Raw genomic sequence first — 20630 nt, 5'->3', positions numbered from 1 at the left:
GGCACAGATGAGGCACAGCGGGAGAAAGGCCGCTTCCTTCTTCCTTTAGAATTCTGAATAACGCATCAGAGTTACTTTAGGAATACAAATTCTAAAAGTCAAGAAGTGCTTTCTGCTCATAAAGCGACTGGAACCTGGGGAGGCGGCGTGGTGAGGAGGACACAGGTGGTCAGGGCCCCCTCCTGCCGAGGGAGGAGGTAGACGGGCCCCTGGGCTGGACATCTGGGGTCTGACAAGTGGAGGGAAACTGAAGCTTTGTTCTCACCCAGACACTCCAGGGATGAAGCAAGGGGCAGGAGCTGAGCTCTGCTGGAGTGAAGAGGGACGGTGACCACTCCTGAGCTCAGGAAAACTTCCCTGTCTGCACATGTGTAGGAAGGCTCCTCGGCGGTCACAAAGGGAGGGTGTGCCAGCCCATAATAAGTGTGAACATACCCCCACAGGCCTCTGTGGTGGGGTCCCTCTTAACAAAACTTGTACTCATATCTTGGAAGAGTCCTAGGACAAGACCCTTGTGAAAAAAAGAAACAAAATAATTGGCCAAATGTAAACAAAGGCCTTAAAGGACTGTCCTATGTCAGTGATTTAAATCACCTCTCCTCTGCGTGCCTCATTCAGGATGCCTACACTCCTCCCCAGGTGTATCTCTGCCTATCTTCTGACTTACTGTACTCATCCTCGTAACAGATGGCTTGCCCAGTGACTCAGTGGGAAAGAATTCACCTGCAATGCAGCAGCTGCAAGAGACTCGGGTTCGATCCCTGGGTGGGGAAGAGCCCCTGGAGGATGACATGGCAACCTTCTCCAGTATTCTTGCCTGGAGACTCCCCCATGGACAGAGCGGCCTGGCGGGCACCTCCTTAGAGAGGATGCTTATTCCCTTTGTCTCCCGGTGTGTATTTCTGCCTTGTTTCTATCTTAGATGTTAATAAACTGTTCTGCTGTGTCTCTAATAATATCTGTTATGATGCTTTTTGCCTCCTTGAAACATTCTTGCTTTCAAATGAGGAAAAGAACCAGGGAACTCTGCTTCTAGCCTCTAGCCCCTGGTGGTCTGGTGGTTAGGACTCATGGTTTTTATCCAGGTTACCCAACTTCAGTTCCTGGGCAGGCAACTAAGATCTCTCTTTGGGACCACTCACTGCTCCAAGATCTCTGCCATTTCTAGCAGATCTTCTTAGGGAAATTAATCTCTCTGGGTCTCAGTTTCCTCAGCTGTAAACAGAAGGTAATAACTGATGCTCCACCCACAAGGCTATTGTCACGCTTAAACAGGGTGGCCTGTGAAAGGGCCAAGATTACTCATACTTTCCACCACCTTTTCTGATGGGTTTGTTACAAGTTGTAGTAACGCAGTTGTTCAGTTGTGTCCAACTCTTTGCCACTCCATGGACTATAGCCTGCCAGGCTCCTCTGTCTTTGGAGTTCTTCAGGCAAGAATACTGGAGTGGGTTGCCACTCCCTTCTCCAGGGGATCTTCCCGACCCAGGGATTGGATCCAGGTCTCCCTCATTGCAGGCAGATTCTTTACCATCTGAGCTACCAGGGAAGACCCTGGTAGTTACAAGTTGAGGCCCACTCTGAACTTCTGCACATCATTGCTGGGTGCTGGACCTTTAACGATAAAGGATGTCAGATACCTGCTAAAGGCAGCCAACACCCTTCCAAGGGATGCAATGGCCTCAGAATCAACCTCAAGCCATTCCATTTCTTGTCTAGAAACAGCTTTTAGGAGACAGAGAGAGGGAAAGGTCTCGATTAAATCCAGTTGGAACATAGCAGGAGGTGACGGGTGGGAATAATAACACAAAGTTTGCTCTCCTCATCCACATTTACATGGCTTCCACACATGTTCTTTGTGACTGAGGGATAGTTTCAGCAAAACTCAGGCATCTGGTTCGGCAAGGGAAACCACAGTATGGGGCAGACCTTAAAGACTGGTCTTGATGAGCAATTATAAGGCATGTACCACTATCCAGCCTCCCTTTTCTAGGTTGGTAGGGACGCATATGGAGAAGTGCTTTAGATGTGGGTGAGCACTCAGTAACCTCCTGGCCCAGGCTCCAGTTTCACTGGCAGGGATGGAGTCTAGAGGAATACAGGGGCTCCTCTGGCCGTCAGGGGTGGGGATCAGGGTCCGTGTTCCCAGGCCAGCACTCCGGCTGCTGGCTTGTCCTTCCCCAGCCCCTCCCACCTCCACGGGTTCCCAGCCTGAAGCCAGGTCTGGCTGCTCCTCCCTCACTTGACTGCATCTGGGGATGAAACGTGAATAAGCATCATGTCTCACTAGGGGCTACAGTGCGTATTCTTGTTTAGAAATGAGGGTGTTGTGTGGAGTTCAGAGAGGAAGGAAACCTTGGAAAGAGCTACGAAAAGCTTTCCTGAGAAAGATCACACAGGATACCAATAGTATAAGCTTTCCTGACAATATGCATCAAAAATCTACGTAACGACCATTCTCTTTGCCTCAATATTTCTGTTTGTAGGAATTTATCCTTGAGAAATCATCAGGGCTAGGAAGACTGACCTGCAAATATGGGTATGAGAGCACAATTATATTTGCAAGAAGATAGAAACAACCTAAGTTGTTCAAGAGTGGAGAGTTTCTTACGTGAACTGTGATACACCAGGCAGCTATGAAAATGACACTGTGGAAGAATGGCTAGTGACCTGGGAGAAAACTCCTGACATACATTACCTTCAAAAAAGCAGGAAACGAATGGATAAGAAAGCTGTGGTACATATACACCATGGAATATTACTCAGCCATTAAAAAGAATACATTTGAATCAGTTCTAATGAGATGGATAAAACTGGAGCCCATTATACAGAGTGAAGTAAGCCAGAAAGATAAACACCAATACAGTATACTAATGCATATATATGGAATTTAGAAAGGTGGTAACGATAACCCTATATGCAAGACAGAAAAAGAGACAAAGAGGTATAGAACAGACTTTTGGACTCTATGGCAGAAGGCGAGGGTGGGATGATCTGAGAGAACAGCATCAAAACAAGTATACTATCAAGGGTGAAACAGATCGCCAGTCCAGGTTAGATGCATGAGACAAGTGCTCAGGGCTGGTGCACTGGGATGACCCAGAGGGATGGGATGGGGAGGTAGGTGGGAGGGGGGTTCAGGATGGGGAACACATGTAAATCCATTGCTGATTCATGTCAATGTATGGCAAAAACCACTGCAATATTGTAAAGTAATTAGCCTCCAACTAATAAAAATAATTGGAAAAAAAAAATGTATGGTGGCTCTTAGGGAAAAAAAAAACAAAAAGCAGGGAACAAAATTGTATATGCAATATAAACTTAATTTTGTTTCTTTTCTCTAGAAAATCAGATTTCTGAGTCTCAATAGCAAATCATCAGCTAAATGAGGTTTCATGTAAATCATCACATATTTAATTTTGCTTTTATAAAAGCTAAATCTGGTGGGGGTAAGGCTGGAAAGAAATATTCCAAGTTGCAAACAATGATTATTACTGGTTGTGTGACTAATATTTTATTTTTAATACTTCTCTGGATTTTTCTCAGATGGACATGCACTGATTTAAAATTCAGAGATAAATGTCATTAAGAAGGAGTTCTTTCATGTTCTCTGACACAAAGACACAGAGCTTTGAACTGCAGATGGCATGAAGAACGTGACCCAGGGTGGTGGTCCCCAGAGCAGACAAACTCCCGGCTGGGGTTTGAGCTCCTTAAACTATAAATCTCCCAGAAGCCTGCAGGGCCTCCCAGCCACAGTGTGGGTCAGTTTCTCTCCATGGGGTTACAGGACACTCATGTGCCTGATCCAGGCATTTCAGCCTTTGGTTCCAGTGCTTCGAGTTTTAATCCTTTTACAGAGGTGGTGGTTGTCGTTGATTCACTAAGTCGTGTCCGACTCTCTGTGACCCCGGGGACGGTAGCCTGCCGGGCTCCTCTGTCCATGGGATTTCCCAGGCAAGAATACTAGAGTGGGTTACTACTTCCTTCTCTAGGGGACCTTCCCTACCCGGGGACCCACCCTGTGTCTCCTGCATTGGCAGGCATAATCGTTACCACTGAGCCAGCGGGAAAGTTCTTTACAGAGGTAGTTCGCCTCTAAAATGCTGAAAAAACACAGCCCAGCAGCCACTCCCACCTCAGTGGCTTTCTTCATGAACGGATCAGAGAGAGAGGCCGCCAGGGTAATGGAAACTGCCTGCGGTCACAGAACAAGGGAGCACAGAAAGCCTGTGCAGGGGCACCTTGGCAGGAGGGACGGGAGCAAGAAGCCCCAGAAGGGGGGAGGACAGTGGGGCTGAGGGCGGAGGGGGCAAGCAGGATGGGGGGAGGTCCGTGAGTCACAGCCGCGTAGGCCGAGTGTCCCAGCAAAGAGGACCCCAGAGAGAAACGGCCCCCTTGCAGGGAAAAGCCAACTCCGCGTCCATGTTGGAACTGTTTCTTTGACTTGCTTTCTGTTGCTTTTGTTATTATTTAAAAAAAAAAAAGTAAAAAAATAGAATGACCGGCTTCAGAGAATCCTGACCCTCTGCCTGACTGTTAAACTAAGGTGCCTTTGTTCAGGATGCTGTCCACCTGTGGACAGCTGCAAGGAAGAAATGAACACAACCCTGCCTGAGGCTTGCCATTCTAGGAGATATTTGCAAGATTAATGGCCTTTTTACTTTGCTTCCTCACTTCCCCCATCTCTGATCTACAAAAGAACCTGGCATCCAGCCCCTGTAAAATGGTTATTTTGAGACATTAGTCTCTCATCTTCTCAGACGGCTCTCCGAATAAATAAAGTCGCATAGTTTGCCTCAGCGCCCCATCTCTTGGGTTTACTGAGTTGTTGTGCAGAACAGCCTGATGCTGTGTAGACAGAACCACTGAACAAAGGTGCCCCCACCACCACCCCCAGCCCAGCTTCTACCCTCAGGCTCCCGGCCCGGGCGGCACATTACCTCGTTGTTTGTGCCCACGTCCAGCAGCACAGGGAGGCACTGCCGCGGGTTGACGCCTCCGCACGCCGTGTACAGGGCCAGCTTGCCCACGGGGATGCCCATGCCGTAGCAGCCCAGGTCTCCCAGGCCCAGAATGCGTTCCCCATCAGTCACTACCACCGCCTGGAAGGAAAGGCAGGACATCTGTACAAACGGCCTGTTTGTGCAGGTTGGGCCTGATGATGATGCTTACTGTGGAAACAGTAGGGATGTGTGTGCTCAGACACTCAGTCGTGTCTGACTCTGTGACCCATGGACTGTAGCCCTCCAGGCTCCTCTGTCCATGGGGCAGGGATACAGTAGGATAATCAAATAGTTAGCCTAGAAACCCCTTTGGGGAGGGGACTTTACGGGGCTTTGAGAGACCACAATAAGACTAATGGTCATTCAAGAAAATAATGGCAAAATTCTGAAGTGCTGTGGGCTTGCTTCACTCACAGAGCAAAAGAAGTCCCTTAGTATCAAAGCCAGATTGGCTTGCTTAACAATAAAATCAAGACAACTTGCTTAGCAAGTTAAACTATGCAACAGAAGCACGAGACAGGCCCCAAACAAAACAACGGAGGCATGGGACCTACATACTGCACAGTGAGCTCAGTTAGTTCAGTTCAGTTCAGTTCAATTCAGTCACTCAGTCGTGCCTGATTCTTTGCTATCCCATGAATCGCAGCATGCCAGGCCTCCCTGTCCATCACCAGCTCCCGGAGTTTACTCAAACTCATGCCCATCGAGTCGGTGATGCCATCCAGCCATCTCATCCTCTGTCATCCCCTTCTCCTCCTGCCCCCAATCCCTCCCAGCATCAGGGTCTTTTCCAGTGAGTCAACTCTTCACATGAGGTGGCCAAAGTACTGGAGTTTCAGCTTCAGCATCAGTCCTTCCAATGAACACCCAGGACTGATCTCCTTCAGGATGGACTGGTTGAATCTCCTTGCAGTCCAAGGGACTCTCAAGAGTCTTCTCCAACACCACAGTTCAAAAGCATCAATTTTTCAGCACTCAGCTTTCTTCACAGTCCAACCAACACAGTCAGTTAATTAGTAACCCCCAAAATATGCTCTTTGGCCCCTAAGACATTTTCTTTGCACAACGACCCCCAAACAATAAAACAATAGTAGTGGATAAGGCCTACAACTTGCCCAGTGGTGTCTTCAGGTTAATGACCCTCAGAACATGCTCTGTGCACACAAAAAACAATCATTTATGGAAAGGCGACTTTTCAAAATGAAAGACCCTTATTGTACTCAGACCTGAAAATATTTTTCCAAAGTGCTATCACAGTCCTGGCTGGACCACGTAGGGAGAAGAAAACTCCCCTGCCCTACCTGGGGGAGGAATGGATGAGGGAACCATGACGTCTACTCAAGAAAGACAAAGAAGATCTTCTCCCCTGCCCCTCTCTTCTTGTGATGATGAAAATGCAACCCACTGGGTACTCAGGGCAGTGAAAGCCTGCCCGTAAGGGAAACTTACAACCTTACACGTGAACCAACTCTAACAAACTGTGCGTGCAAAGTCGCTGCAATTGTGTCCGACTCTGCGACCCCATGGACTGTAGCCCGCCAGGCTCCTCTGTCCATGGGATTTTTCAGGCAAGAATACTGGAAAGGGTTGCCATTTGCTTCTTCAGCGGATCTTCCCCACCCAGGGGTTGAACTTACGTCTCCTGCATTGCAGGCAGGTTCTTTACCGCTGAGCCATCCCAGAGTCAGGGCACTTTGCAAAAGACACTATGCTAAATCCTGGAGGAAGGAGCTTCAGTTTGCTTATCTATAAGAGCAAGAATGCGTGGACCCCACCCTTGAAAGGAATAATGGGCAGAAGACAGATGGAACGTGTATATTTATACTGACTCTGGGGCAAATTACAAGAGCCGTGTAATAGCTCAAGAACAGCAGAGACAGAGAGAAGGGAGAGGTGCTTCCTGCAGGGCAACCCTTCCTCAGATGAGGGGGAAACACATGCCAGACCTCAGAAAGGTGGAGATTACCCATTTGATGCAAAAGAAATTGAGGTCCAGGGTAGAAGTGGTGGGGGTATAGGCTGTGTGTGTGTGTGGGGGGGGGGATGGGTGGGAGGGCGTGGGGGTCGGGTCCCAGGAAAGGAGGCAATGGAAAATCAGGCCCGAGTCAGACTGAGAGGGGCCCTGAAGGTCAGGCCAAGGGAAACCCCTCAGGGTGACAGTGAACTTGTTTATAGGTCACCCCAAGCTGCTCCGCAGCACTGGTTGCCTCCATCTCCAAATAAGTGGAGTTTGTGGGGCCACGCAGCCCTCCCATGGAACCAGCTTTGGGTCAGGACGTAGGACCAGCTCTGAGACGTGGATGGGCACCATAGGGGCCACTTCACTCCATGGAGGCACAGTGCTGGGCCTCGCGGATAGAGAGATGAAGCCTCGGTCCTGCCAGGAAGGGTTTAAGATCCAGCACCCACAAGCTCTGTGGAATCTTCTCTCTCTCTCTCCAGGGGTGAGAGCACAAAGGGCCTTTTAATAGAAACTGGTGTATAGATTTTTAAAACACCCCTCCACTTCTGGAAAGGGGGCTCTCGAGAGGGCAGCCGACCCGTGACTATCATGCTGTCTCCCTGAGACTGGTCTCTTCCTCGAGGGCGAGGCCCTTCCCCCGACCCTGTCTCATGTCTCACCTGGTTCTCCCCACACCTGTTAGGGAGGCAGGTCTCTGATGGTTATCTCCGATTCCCAGCTGAGCAAACTAAACTCCTGGACCTTCGCGTTCTGTACATATTTGCTCAGTATCAGCCCCACGCCAGGCACTGCACTGGATGTTTCCACAGCAGTTATCTTAGAAACGCCGGGTGACTTACCAAGGGCACCTTGCTTGTGAATGTGGCGAGTGGGGGTTCTAGCTAGGCTTCGGGTTCCTGGTCTGGGCCCCTTCTGCTCCCCCACCCGCACCATTCAGCTGAGAAAAGCTCCCGCGCTCTTGGCAAAGCCCTGCCCCACCTCCCATCCGACCTCTCCGCGGCTGCCTCTGACCCCCTCCTGGCCACTCTCCCCGAGTCTGTGCCTTCACGCTGTTCCTGGAGGCCCAGACTTTGCACATTTCCCTACCATCTCTCCTACCTAAAACCTCCTTATTCTGATTCCCATTCTCTCACACTTTCTCTCTGCTGAGGCGCAGAGACAGACACGGTGTTCTACAGGGGAAACCAGCTACGACTCCAGGGTGCCCTCCTTACAGCTCTGGGGCTTTTCAAGACGGTGGCGGGGAACTTCCTTGATGGCCCAGTGGTTGAGACTCCACACTCTCAAGGCAGGGGGCATGGGTTCGATCCCTGGTCGGGGAACTAAGACCCCGCAGAACACACAACACGGCCAAAAAAAAAAAAAAAAAGATGGTGTCAGAGCTCTGACAGGGTCCCTCCCAACGTGGAGATGTCTGCAGGCACTTAACTGCAGGCCTGACTGCTTCGAGGGGCGATCTCACCTCCATCTGCCATCCACTCTCAATCCTGTTGTGCTAACGGTTGCGTTACTTATTAATTTCCCCTTTTTTTTAAACTGGAGTATAATTGCCTCACAATGTTGTGTTAGCTTCTGCTGTGCGGCACAGTGAACCAGCCGTGTGTGTAATACACCTGCATCCCCTCCCTCTGCCCGCCCTGTAGTCATCTTAGAGCACTGAGCTGAGCTCCCTGAGCTACACAGCAGCATCCCACCAGCTATTTTACAAACAGCCATTTTACAAAGCCCTCCCTGTGGCTCAGAGGTAAAGAAGCCACCTGCCAAGCAGGAGATGCGCATTCGATCCATGGGTTGGAAAGATCTCCTGGAGAAGGAAATGGCAACCCACTCCTGTAGTTTTGCCTGGGAAATCCCATGGACAGAGGAGCCTGGTGGGCTGCAGTCCACAGGGTCACAAAAGAGTCTGATGTGATTTAGTGACTAAACAACAGCAAGTGTGTATATTGCAAAAGCTTCACAACTTGGCCCAAAGGCCTTTTGTTGCTGTTGTTCAGTTGCTAAGTGGTGTTGACTCTTTGCGACCCCAGGGACTGTTGCCTGCCAGGCTCCTCAGTCCATGGGATTTTCCCTTCAGTGTCTTCTAACTGTCCATAAAATAGAGTCCAAAAGGCTTATCTCTTTAATGACAGGAACCCATCATGCCTTCTGGAACTTATCTCCAGTCACTCATCTGCACACAATTGCTCCCTTTGGTCAAATTGGCCTCACTCCCTCCGGAGGAGGGACACACTCTGTATTCACCTTTGGTCTCTCTCAGCCTCTATATTCTTGTCTCCTCCTGCACTTTCCCCAGGAGTGCGAATCCTACCATTATAACCTAATGTGATTTCTCCTAGCACCTGCTGTATTTACCATGCACCTGGCCTGTGCACCCTTCCTGGCTGCCCGCCTGCCTTCTGCAAACAATAATTAAGTACCTACTGCTGGCCAAGCCCTGCATAAGGTGCAATTAAAACCTTTGATAGTGATAGCATTTGGGTTCTTATTTAACATTTAAAAAAAATGCACATCTTATCTCACCAAACAGCCTAAAGGTTAACAGCAGGGGTTTTGGCATCTGATAGCAAGCACTTGAAACTAGTCTCCTTGATAAAGTACCACTTGTAATCTTGGGTCAAACAGTAAGCTTTCTGAGTTTTAATTTCCCATGACATTGGAATAATTATAATATCCAACTCATTAGGCTGTAAAGATGAAGGTTGTTAGTTGCTCAGTCGCATCCGACTCTTTGCAACTCCCTGGGTAAAGATGAAAAAGAATAAATGTCTCATTTTAACCAGGGGTCTTGTACAATAAAGTAAATGACTGGCATATGATCACTGCTCCTATGATTAAATTGATGATTATTATTTAGGGCAAAGGCTACATATTAGAATTTTTAATTGTTTCATCTCTCTTTAATTCAGCGTCACCACAGCAGGCCACGCAACAATTATCTGTTAAATGAGTGCATGAAAAAGGAAACCATGGGAAGACATTGGCAACTTTTAATAAAGTCTGGCTATATGGGCTTCCCAGGTGGCGCTAGTGGTAAACAACTCGACAGCCAATGCAGGAGACATAAGAGACATGGGTTTGATCTCTGGGTCAGGAAGATTCCCTGGAGGAGGAAATGGCAACCCGCTCCTGTATTCTTGCCTGGAGAATCCCATGGACAGAGGAGCCTGGTGGGCTACAGTCCACAGGGTCAAAAAGAGCTGGACACAACTGAAGTGACTTAGCACACACATAAAACTCACAGCATTCTAACCTTGACATTGTTGTTCATTCCAGTGGCAAACATTGTCATCTCCAAGCAAATGCTTATAACTCACTGTCTTCAGATAGCCACTTTGATGTCCAGTTGCTGCTGAGTCACTACAGTCGAGTCCGACTCTGTGCGACCCCATAGAGGGCAGCCCACCAGGCTCCCCCGTCCCTGGGATTCTCCAGGCAAGAACACTGGAGTGGGTTGCCATTTCCTTTTCCAATGCATCAAAGTGAAAAATGAAAGTGAAGTCGCTCAGTCGTGTCCGACTCTCAGTGACCCCATGGACTGCAGCCCACGAGGCTCCTCCGTCCATGAGATTTTCCAGGCAAGAGTACTGGAGTGGGGTGCCATTGCAGTCCTTCCTAATTCTCCAAGCCTTTAATCCAATGATCTCCTTTTCCCTTTTTCTCCTCTTCAACTTGTTACTTCTGCTGTCCTTTCCCGGTCTGTTACTGCCCATCTCCCAGACTCAGAACTGTCCAATCTACTTTGACTTCTCTCTTCTATCAGTCAGCTACAGCCAACTGGTCACCAAGTTCTGCCGATTTAACCTGCTCCATAATTTCCTCATGTTTCCTATGAACTTCACCCACGTTGCTAACCTTAGGCCAGCCCATTCATCTCTCATTTGACTGCTTTAGTGGTCTCCTAACTGGTCTTTCTGGGCTTCCCTGGTGGCTCAGAGGTAAAGAAACAGTCTGCCAGTGCAGGAGACATAAGAGACGCAGGTTAGATCCCTGGGGTGGGAAGATCCCCAGGAGAAGGTAATGGCAACCCACTCCAGTATTCTTACCCGGAAAATCCCATGGACAGAGGAGCCTGGCGGGCTACAGTCCATGGTGTCACAGAGAAGTGGACATGACTTCAAAACTGAGAACACATGCAACTGGTCTTTCTACTCTTGGCATCTCCTTATCCCATTTTGTTTTCCAAAGCACACCTAGATTTGTCACTGTCTTGCCCCTGAGCCTCCAATGGCTCCTGATGCCTATAAAATAAAACTGAAACATCTCTGACGGACATTTAAGGCCTTCCATGAGCTATGTCCAATCTACTCTTTCAATTTCCCTTTTATCCATTCCATGTTCCACCCAAATGGAAATACTGCTAATCTTGTATAAGGTGTTTTCTAGCCTACATGCTATTTTACCCCTCGATCCCTTATATCTCCTTGATCCAAATCCTACCATCCTTACATGTTTCACGGAATAGTTCAAAAGACTCTTTCCTCCAAATGAAGCTTCCCTTCTGGAATGTATCACTCCCAACTCTGAATTCCTACGGCATTTTAATCTCCATGGCACCTAACCCTTTCTTCTTTGCATGACAGTTATATCTATGTCCTTGTCTTTCACAGAAACTCTCTAAGGGCCAGTAAAGGATCTTGTTCTCTTTGATTCTTTAGCACTTGCAGGTTTGGGACCTGCAATGCGACCTGAACTCAGTAAATGATGGGCAATGTGATTGTCCCAACAGAGAGAGCAAAGCCTCTTCTCCACAGGACTGAATTCAGACCTGGAGTAGACAGGCAAGTTCAGAGAGAAGACGCTGCCTCCTGTTTTTCGTGACATCAGTGGACCTGGGGCTGGGACCATAAGAGCGGGAGGAGTCAGAAGGCTGAGGGCAAACCTGAGCTGCAGCCTGGGGTTTCAGAGCCTGGCAGTGGCTGCCCCTGAACCACAGCATCACAGGTCCCCCATCTGGACGGATTTTACAGCTCATGACCCCTCGGTATTTCCGGTAACGGGGAGAAGATTCAGATGACTGGGGGACGGTGCATCCCCTTCTTCCTCAGTCCAGCCGGCTTCTGACTTACTGTCCACCTCCCTCAGCCTGCGTGGACCCAGTGGGCCTGACCCAAGACCGATACGGGGACCACGTCTCCCGGCCTGCTCCGGCTCTGGTTACCCTGGGCTTGAAGCTCTGGGCATAGGCTGCCCTCAGCACTGTGTGCGAGGCCTTCTCCTTCCTCCTCCTTCTCCTTCCTCCTCCTTCTCCTTCCTCCTCCTTCTCCTTCCTCCTCCTCCTCTTTCCTCCTTCTTGCTCACCCTTCCCACCTCCTCCTCCTCTCTGCATCTTTGCCCCTCCCCACAACAGAAATAATGCCCAGGCTGTGGTTTCAAATCTTGGTTCCATCCCTCACCGGCATTGAACCTAACTTCCCAGTTGCCTTGTCTATAATACGGGGATGATAAGAATTCCTGCCTCTTGGAGGGTCTCTGGGAGAAGCAAGTGAGTTCGTCCAAATGAAGCACTTGGCGGGATGCTGGCAAGTGGGTGCGGTGCTGTGCTGCCCAGACCCCCTCAGAGAAGAGAAGGGGTCATTGCCCGAGTTGTACTTTGAGCCTGCTGGGGTACCTGCTCAACTGAACGGAGCCACCTTGACCAAAGTCACGCTCCGTTCCCAGGGCAGCAGCCCACAGCCAAGGACCGAGGGATCCCTTGGCCCAACTCGGGATGACGGAAGAGCCGTCCCTGCTCCTGACCCTCCTCACGTGCCCTGCTGGATCTCCTGGGACCTCCCACTCAGCTCAGCCTCTCCCTCTCCTCTGTCCTGCCTCCTTTCCTTCTAAAGGCTGATCCCAAGAGCCCTCCCTAATACGCTGACCTCCATCCAAGAGAAATGTTTCCGGGGAAATCCAACTTCTGACACTGACTGGAGCTTAACCCTTGGTGGGTGAGGGCATGGCAGGCAGGCACTTGGCACTAAGTCTGGCCCAAGGTTAAAGGCCCAAGAGTCTGGTGCCCATAGGCAGGGAATGCTCCCTTGGCTCCAGGGCTCAGCCGCCTCTCGGCGCTGTTAGCTGTTAGGCCTGGGATGAAGGAGGGATTTGGGAGCCTGGGAAAGCTGTTGAGAAAGAGGACTCTTCTGAGCCAAGCCTTCCTCCCAGCTCGGGGCAATGCCCTCCGTGGGAAAGAGTCAGAGAAGCAGTTCTCAGTCCCCTCTGCGATTTACACCGCAGGGCTCTGGGGAGCGGCGGGCAGAAGGCTCTCCCTCCCTGCGTGAGAGGAGCCCCCGAGCCGCACGGTCCCCCCAGCCCGAGACGGTGACCTTACTTCCCTGACAGCCTACTCCTCTTCCTGCTCAGCCTGCAGTCCTGATTTCCTGCTGGGAAGCCAGAGAAAGTCCTCTTTTATTTTCTGAGTTGTTTCAGAAGCATCTCTCCCTCTCCTCTTTTTAAAGACTGCCTAGCTTTTCTCCCAATGCTGTGGTCCCACTTTATATACACCCATCGGCAGCGAATGCAAGTTGCAACTGCTCTGCGTCCCTGCCACGCCGCCTTTTACACTTCCCGCCATGCTGATGGATAAGCTATGGGCTGTGCTGGCTCTTCGTGGCTGCGCTCTGGCTGTCTCCGGTTGCGGTTGCTGACTCCTCACTGCCGAGGTTTCTTCCACTGCGGAGCGCAGGCTCTAGGGCGGGCTTCAGGAGCTGCAGCGTGTGGGTTCAGCAGTCTCTAGAGCCCGTGGCTTATGGGCTCTAGAGAACAGGAGCTGTAACTGCGGCGCGGGGGCTTAGCTGCTCCGTGGCATGTGGAATCTTCTCAGATCAGGGATCAAACCCATGCCTCTTGCACCGGAAGCTGTATTCTTAACCGCTGGACCACCAGGGAAGCCCACGGAAGCATCACTGGACCACGCCGCCCCTCCAGCCAAGAGGCGAACTGCATGAGGGTCCAGAAGGACCTGCGCCTTGAACAGCTCTGCCTGCCCTGCTCGGCAGCTGGGCTCTGGGCGGCAGCGACACTTACTGGCGGGCGACCGTGGGCATCATGTCACATCGGCGGGCTCATCTGGGGACATACATCCCCTATCCTTTCCCGTCTCCAGGACCCACCTGGGCGAGGTTTCAGAAGCACTCCTTACCCCACTCTGAGGACAGTGTGGAAACCGAGAGAAATAATGCAGGGGCGTCTCTGTCAGCACCCGGGCACCAGGGACAGGACGCCGAGCAGGGAGCCCCCGCTAAAGGGAGGAGACCTTCATCTTCTCTTTTAGGGGCAACTGCAGAGAACACGCCAATAAACAAGACAGGCTGTGGCTCAGAAGGCTCTGAACCTTTGGGAGGGCAGCCCTGGAGCGAGGGGGACGCGCCCTCCAGGAAAACACTGTCATGGGGCAGGGTGGCGCCTGGGGGCAGCCTGATCGGTCCTGACCGCTGTGTGTGTGTGTGTGTGTGTGTGTGTGTGTGTGCATGCACGCGTTAGTCACTCAGTCATCCGACTCTTTGCGACCCCATGGACTGTAGCCCACCAGGCTCCCCTCTCCATGAAACTCTTCAGGCAAGAACACTGGAGTGCGTAGCCATTCCCTTCTCCAGAGGATCTTCCTGACCCAGGGATGGAATCCTGGTCTCCTGCATTGCAGGCAGATTCTTTACCATCTGAGCCACCAGGGAAGCCCTGTTGGAAATTTTATTTGCAGAGTCTCAAAGTGTTAGTTGCTCAGTCGAATTGTTTCCAGGTCAGTCTAACTAGAGTTCAAGCTCCTTGACATGCTTGTACACCATCTTTATCCCCAAGCCCCCAGGGAAGGCTTACAGAATAGATGTTTGCTAAATGGCAGTTGAACGCAGCTGAGTTAGATGCACTGGCTCATGTAACTCCTGCTTTTCCCTAGAGGCACTGGATGCTTCTCCTTGTCTGAGCCCTGCCTTGTCCCACCTTTTCCAGGATGACCCCAAAGCCCCTGCTTCTCCTCTAAAGTCACAACAGGGCTGTCTCCAACCCTCTGGTCAGTAGCACTTAGTACTTGGGAGGTTTTTAATATAGGTTGGTTGAAGTCAACAGATACTTAGCAGCTAAGGTTCCAGTTTGAATTCATATCTCGATTTCCCAAGAGGAGGGAAGCACTTTGGGGTCAGGGTCTGTGTTCTCATTCTGCAATTCTCGAAGCAGAGCTCTGGGTGCAGCTTTGTAAGTTACGCCCTGACAGGAGGAGAGATGGGACCCTGAAATCCAGCCCACGAGCCGTCAAGGCCCTGTGCTAGTCTGGAGGAAGGAAGGAGCGCTTTTTTTCCCTTACTGGTTAAGAGGGGATGTCGTTTCATCATTCTTTTAAACTCCCCATAGCAGGTGGTGCTAGGGGTAAAGAATCCACTGGCCAGTGCAGGAGACACAAGAGAAGTGGGTTTGATTCCTGGGTCGATCCCCTGGAGAAGTGACAGGCTACCCACTCTAATATTCTTGGGCTGCCCTGGTAGCTCAGACAGTGAGGGCTCTGCCCGCAGTGTGGGAGACCTGGGTTCGATCCCTGGGTTGGGAAGATCCCCGGAGGAGGGCATGGTAACCCACTCCAGGATTCTTGCCTGGGGAATCCAATGCACAGAGGAGTCTGGAGGACTTCAGTCCATGGGGTCACAAAGAGGGGGCAGGACTAAGCGACTGAGCATGCACACACACACACACACACACACACACACACACACAGCTCACACACACATACAGAGCTCACACACACACAAACACACACGCACACACACTCACACACACACAGCTCACACACACACACATACACAGCTCACACACACATTCACACACACACAGCTCATACACACACACACACAGAGCTCATACACACACACAGCTCACACACACACACATAGCTGATACATAGCTCACACACACACACAGCTCACACACACACACATAGCTGATACACAGCTCACACACACACACAGCTCACACACACACACATAGCTGATACACACACAGCTCACACACACACTCACACACATACACACACAGCTCATACACACACACAGCTCACACACACACACAGCTCACACACATACACACAGCTCACACACACACACAGAACTCATACACACACACACACACAGCTCACACACACACAGCTCACACACACACAGCTCACACACACACACATAGCTGATACACACATAGCTCACACACACACTCACACACACACAGCTCACACACACACACATAGCTGATACACACACAGCTCACACACACACACACACACAGCTCACACACACACAGCTCACACACACACACACACACACAGAGGCACCACAGAGGTCAGTGCAGACCCCATGACTCTGCCCCTGGCACAGGCCTGGCATCTGGAAGATGTTCATCAGGTCCTTCTACTGAGTTCATTCAGCTCAGCAAGCATCTCCTGAGCGCCTACTGTGGACAAGTCCACAGCTGAACTGCCCAGGAAGGAAGACAGATCAGCCTGTAGGACCTCCGAGCCTGTCCACACAGGGCAGGCTGGAGTTAACTTGCCATCAAGTGAGCTGGCTTCCCTTAATGAGCTCCAGATTTCATTATACAGTCATCCTGGGCACACCCTGGAAACTCGCTTCTTCTGAGACTGGAGCCAAACCCTGCAGGGTCAAGACCTGCCTGTAACCAGAGTCTAAGAAGACAAGCAGGAAAGAGAAGAGCCAGGCACATCACATGTGTGATCGCGTGCTCAGTCTGGTCCGACTCTTTGAGACCCCATGGACTGTAGCCCTCCAGGCTCCTCTGTCCACGGGATTCTCCAGGGAAGAATACTAGAGTGGGTTGCCATGCCCTCCTTCAGGGGATATTCCTGTCCCTGGGATCGAACCCAGGTCTCTTCTGTCTCCAGCACCGGCATGTGGATTCTTTCCACTGAGCCACCTGGGAAGCCCCAGGGCACATCACACCCAGATGGAAATGTTCTAACCGAGCTCTTCGCTGAGGTCAGGACTGGAATCCAAGGGCCCTGACTGTGGCGCCAACCTGGCTCCCACGAGCCAAGGTCCTGTCCTACTTGCTGTGGTTCTGAACCCCACCATGCCCCCAAGAGGGCCAGAAGTGGGTGGGACACAGGAGAGGTAGTTAGAGACCAGCTGCCCTTGGTGCCTGGTGGAGGCAGGTGGCCCAGGGAACTGGCTGGGAGGGAGGGAGGGAGAAAACGACCGTCAGCCTCTCAGCATCGCCTTGGGAGGTATAGAAACTGGACCGCCTGCTCCAGTCCCTCCCCTGCCCGTGCGCCAGAAACGCCCTCACCAAGCAGCCAGGGCATGTCCTGTAATTCAGCTTCAACCACTTGTTTGCAGGGGCTTCCCAGGTGGCGCTAGTGGTAAAGGCGCCGCCTGCCAAGGCAGGAGACCTAAGAGATGCGGGGCCGTCCTGGGTCTGCAAGATCTCCTGGGGCAGGGCGTGGCACCCCACTCCAGGATTCTTGCCTGGAGAATCCATGGACAGAGGAGCCTGGTGGGCTACAGTCCATGGGGTCAAAAGAGTCAGACACGACTTGGCAACTAAACAAGAACAAACGTGTACCGGCACTGTAACGGGTGCTGGGAGCACAATGCTGGACCACAGAGAGATATCCTGTCCTACGGGGCTGATAAGGTGATGGGATCTGATCTAAATCATTACTTAGCTTCCTTTTAAGCATATTCATTTCTAGATACAATCTTCACAAATTTCAAATACAAGATTATAGAATCATAGATGTGAAGAGATATAGAGGAGTTATTCCTTTAGCCCAATGCCTTTCTGCCTTGAGTTGAGGTTGACATCTCTTTTACAATATCCCCATCAAGTGAGCATGTGGTCCCTCCTTGGATACCTCCAATAGTAGGTGACTTACAGTCCATAGGATTGCAGAGTCGGACATGAGTGAATCGACTTAGCACACACGCATGTGCGGCGTCATTCAATAAAATTTGTTTGCAGAAGTGACGATGACCTTAGAATCTACAGTCCCTGAAATCTTCCACAAAAGTCCCCACGAGAGGAGATCTGGGTACACAGCCAGAGGCTAACAAGTTTCCTCAAAGCTGCACCAATTTTGCCTTCTATATTATATATCATTTGTTATATAAAAAAGACTTCCTCCTTAAACGTTTTGAGTAAAACTGGAAACAGTGACAGGTTCGTTTTGTCATTCTGCATACACATCCCTTCCCCCACCCCCCACTTCACCCTCCCGCCCAACATGGACACTGCCGTGCACACCCAGGTGTGAAGACGTTGCTCATCATAAACCTTTTCTGTTGGTGCAGAATGTACCTGCCCTCCATCCTAGTCCCTCCAGTGCCTGACTGTCCAAACTCTACCCCTCAACTCAATGCTTCGCTCCAATGTCACCTCTTCCATGAAGTCTTCCCAGACTACCCCGACTAAAAGGAAACTCTCTCTTTGAACACCCCCAACTCTTCTGTGTGCCTCATTAATCTCTGACCAAGTTCCACCTGTTAGTCTTTTGTGTTTCTCCCTCTCACTTTTCTCATGAAAAGTTAGCTGCATGAGAAGAGGGTCCATGTTGGATTTTCCCCTGAATCCACCATGGAAACCAGCAGAGAATATTCAGCAAGTAGTCAATACATGCACTATTATTAATAATGATGATCATGATGACAGACAATTTCACAAGGGCATCTGGCTAATGCAAGCCTTCACTCCATGGCGCATTTGTGCTTGGCGATAACTGGACTGTGGTCTATGATCTGGGACCGGGGGACTGGATTCGGTGTCCTGCCTTCAGTGTTGCAATGGCCCCTTTCAGAGCTCAGAATGACTAGTGCAGGCTGAAAGGATTCATCCAACAAGAGAGCAGTAGCAAAGAAAGCAGGATCATACCTTAATATCGTCTTCTGGCCAAGAGTTCAGCATGGTTGCAAGGTGGCCCTTGTCATGGATGGTGATAAACAGCCCACTAGAAAAACAAAGCACATGCATACAGAGACCAGTCAGATCGGGAGTACCACAGGGACCACAAGGACCGCGCATCACTGCATCACTTAGTTTTGGCCACAGATCTGGGCCGAGGGGGTCCCTGTTCAAAGTCCACAGTTTACAGGACCCTGCGCTGGCTTTCCTTCAACTGCTCCCCACAGGGGAAGGGCTCCGTGGGATCAAGGGATGTATTCACCTGGAGTCTGTACTCTCCACAGCCTGTGCCTTCCTCCCCCTAGACCAGACACCCAGGACCCCAGAACCATCTGCCTGAGTGGTCCCAGGCTGCTTTCAGGAGCTGTGTGGGCCTCTTCTCTGGGTCCCTCCTTCCAAGGACAGACCACACTGCAATGGGTGGGTCCCCAAGCCTGCGGCCATGACTGGAACTTGGACGTGTGGGCAGTGATGTCTAGATACATGTCCACGTGGTCCCTTGCCATGGAGGATGGAGCTGGGGACAGCCATGAGCCTATTTCCTCTGCACCACTTGAGTCTGAGAATTCTAAATTCAAACTTGGCCTTCCAGACCATATGAAGATATATTGTAAAGCAGGAGGATGAAACATATTCTACTTAACAGTTTGTTAGCTTGACTTCGGACTTCTAATATTTGGACCTAAGTCTGTGGATATGAATCTCCTGTCCTGGGATCAGTGGTGAGAGGACATGTGTGTCTGGTGGGGAGGTCATGGGTGGTGCAGAGGGTGGCAAGTGGTTTGGACCACTTCCTTCTCCCCTTCCAACGCACCTTGTTTTTCCTGACCAATGCACCCAAGAGAGAGGCTCCTTTGACTTGTGAAGTACCCAAGCCCAAACACACAGTCTGTTTTTGCCAGGGTGAGAGGGTTGGGGAAGTGTGTGTTGGGGCATGGTTCCCTGTTCTACTTGCCCTGCCTAAATCAGAGTGCTTCCCCCAAACGGCTGCCACGGCTTCACGAGGTGCTTGGATGTTGTGACCCATTACTGAAGTCAAGCCCTCGTCAACACTGTAAACACCACGGCCCTGTTCTCTGGTCCCACCAGTCTTGTGAAACCCTCACCCTTAAGAAAACCCACTTTCTGCTCCCTGGGCCTTCCCAGCCAGGCCGCCGAGGGCAGATGAGCCAGTCCTGCTACAGGGCAGACTGATCGCACCACCATCCACTCTTGGCGTCAGCCCACACAGACTCTCAGCATTGACCAGCCTCCATGCCTGCAGTGTTTCTCTGACCAAAATTCAGTCCTTTCACTCTTTGCAAAGACTGTGTCAACTTCTCTGCTCTCAAGCCTCCAACTGCCTCACCTTTCCTCTCACGGCCCTAGTGACCATGTCTGTGATGTCTCAGGAAGCATCTCTGTCAGTTTCCCACCAGCGAACCTATACACTTCCGTATCCACAGCCAATCCTCCTGTTCCAGTGAAAATTACAGAGCCTGAAGCAGACAGAAACTGGAGAGGAATCCATCTCTGAAAGCAGGAACTATACCCTTTGAGAGTTGCCAATTTGGGGCTTTTACTTGAGGGCAGTCTAACACGCAAGTAACTTAGGGTAGCAGAAAACCTCAGTCCTACTAGCTTGAGGTGTCAGAGAAGTGAGTTGGAGCTGGAAGAGCACTCAGAAAGTGAAGGGGAAAGTTCTGGAAGGGAAGGAGAGGCAGAGAGGATGAACATCCAAGTTTGTGTATAAAACCTGCCCAAATAACTGGCTGACGATTCAACTGTACATACCCAAGGGTCTGGCAAAAAAA

The 20630-nt window shown here is 50.8% G+C and overlaps 1 protein-coding gene and 1 non-coding gene across 6 annotated transcripts in view; both read right to left on the bottom strand.

The window, feature by feature from the left end:
* The window catches only part of ME3 (malic enzyme 3), a 240920-nt gene that overhangs the window by 80830 nt on the left and 139460 nt on the right, over window positions 1-20630 (bottom strand). For all 5 annotated transcript variants that reach the window (XM_065936392.1, XM_065936390.1, XM_065936391.1 and 2 more), the window contains exons 5-6: window positions 18808-18883; window positions 4944-5105 (exon numbers count right to left, since the gene is read on the bottom strand). In XM_065936392.1, the coding sequence (XP_065792464.1) occupies window positions 4944-5105; window positions 18808-18883 (238 nt within the window). The remainder of the gene's footprint in view (window positions 1-4943; window positions 5106-18807; window positions 18884-20630) is intronic.
* LOC136170100 (small nucleolar RNA SNORD30) lies at window positions 3344-3413 on the bottom strand. Its single transcript, XR_010663546.1, has one exon. It is a non-coding gene; the product is annotated as a small nucleolar RNA SNORD30 (small nucleolar RNA).

Source organism: Muntiacus reevesi, chromosome 5, assembly GCF_963930625.1.
Source record: "Muntiacus reevesi chromosome 5, mMunRee1.1, whole genome shotgun sequence".
Classification (NCBI taxonomy): domain Eukaryota; kingdom Metazoa; phylum Chordata; class Mammalia; order Artiodactyla; family Cervidae; genus Muntiacus; species Muntiacus reevesi.
The sequence above is the reverse complement of the archived record's forward strand: the minus strand, read 5'-3'. Positions and strand labels throughout refer to the sequence as shown.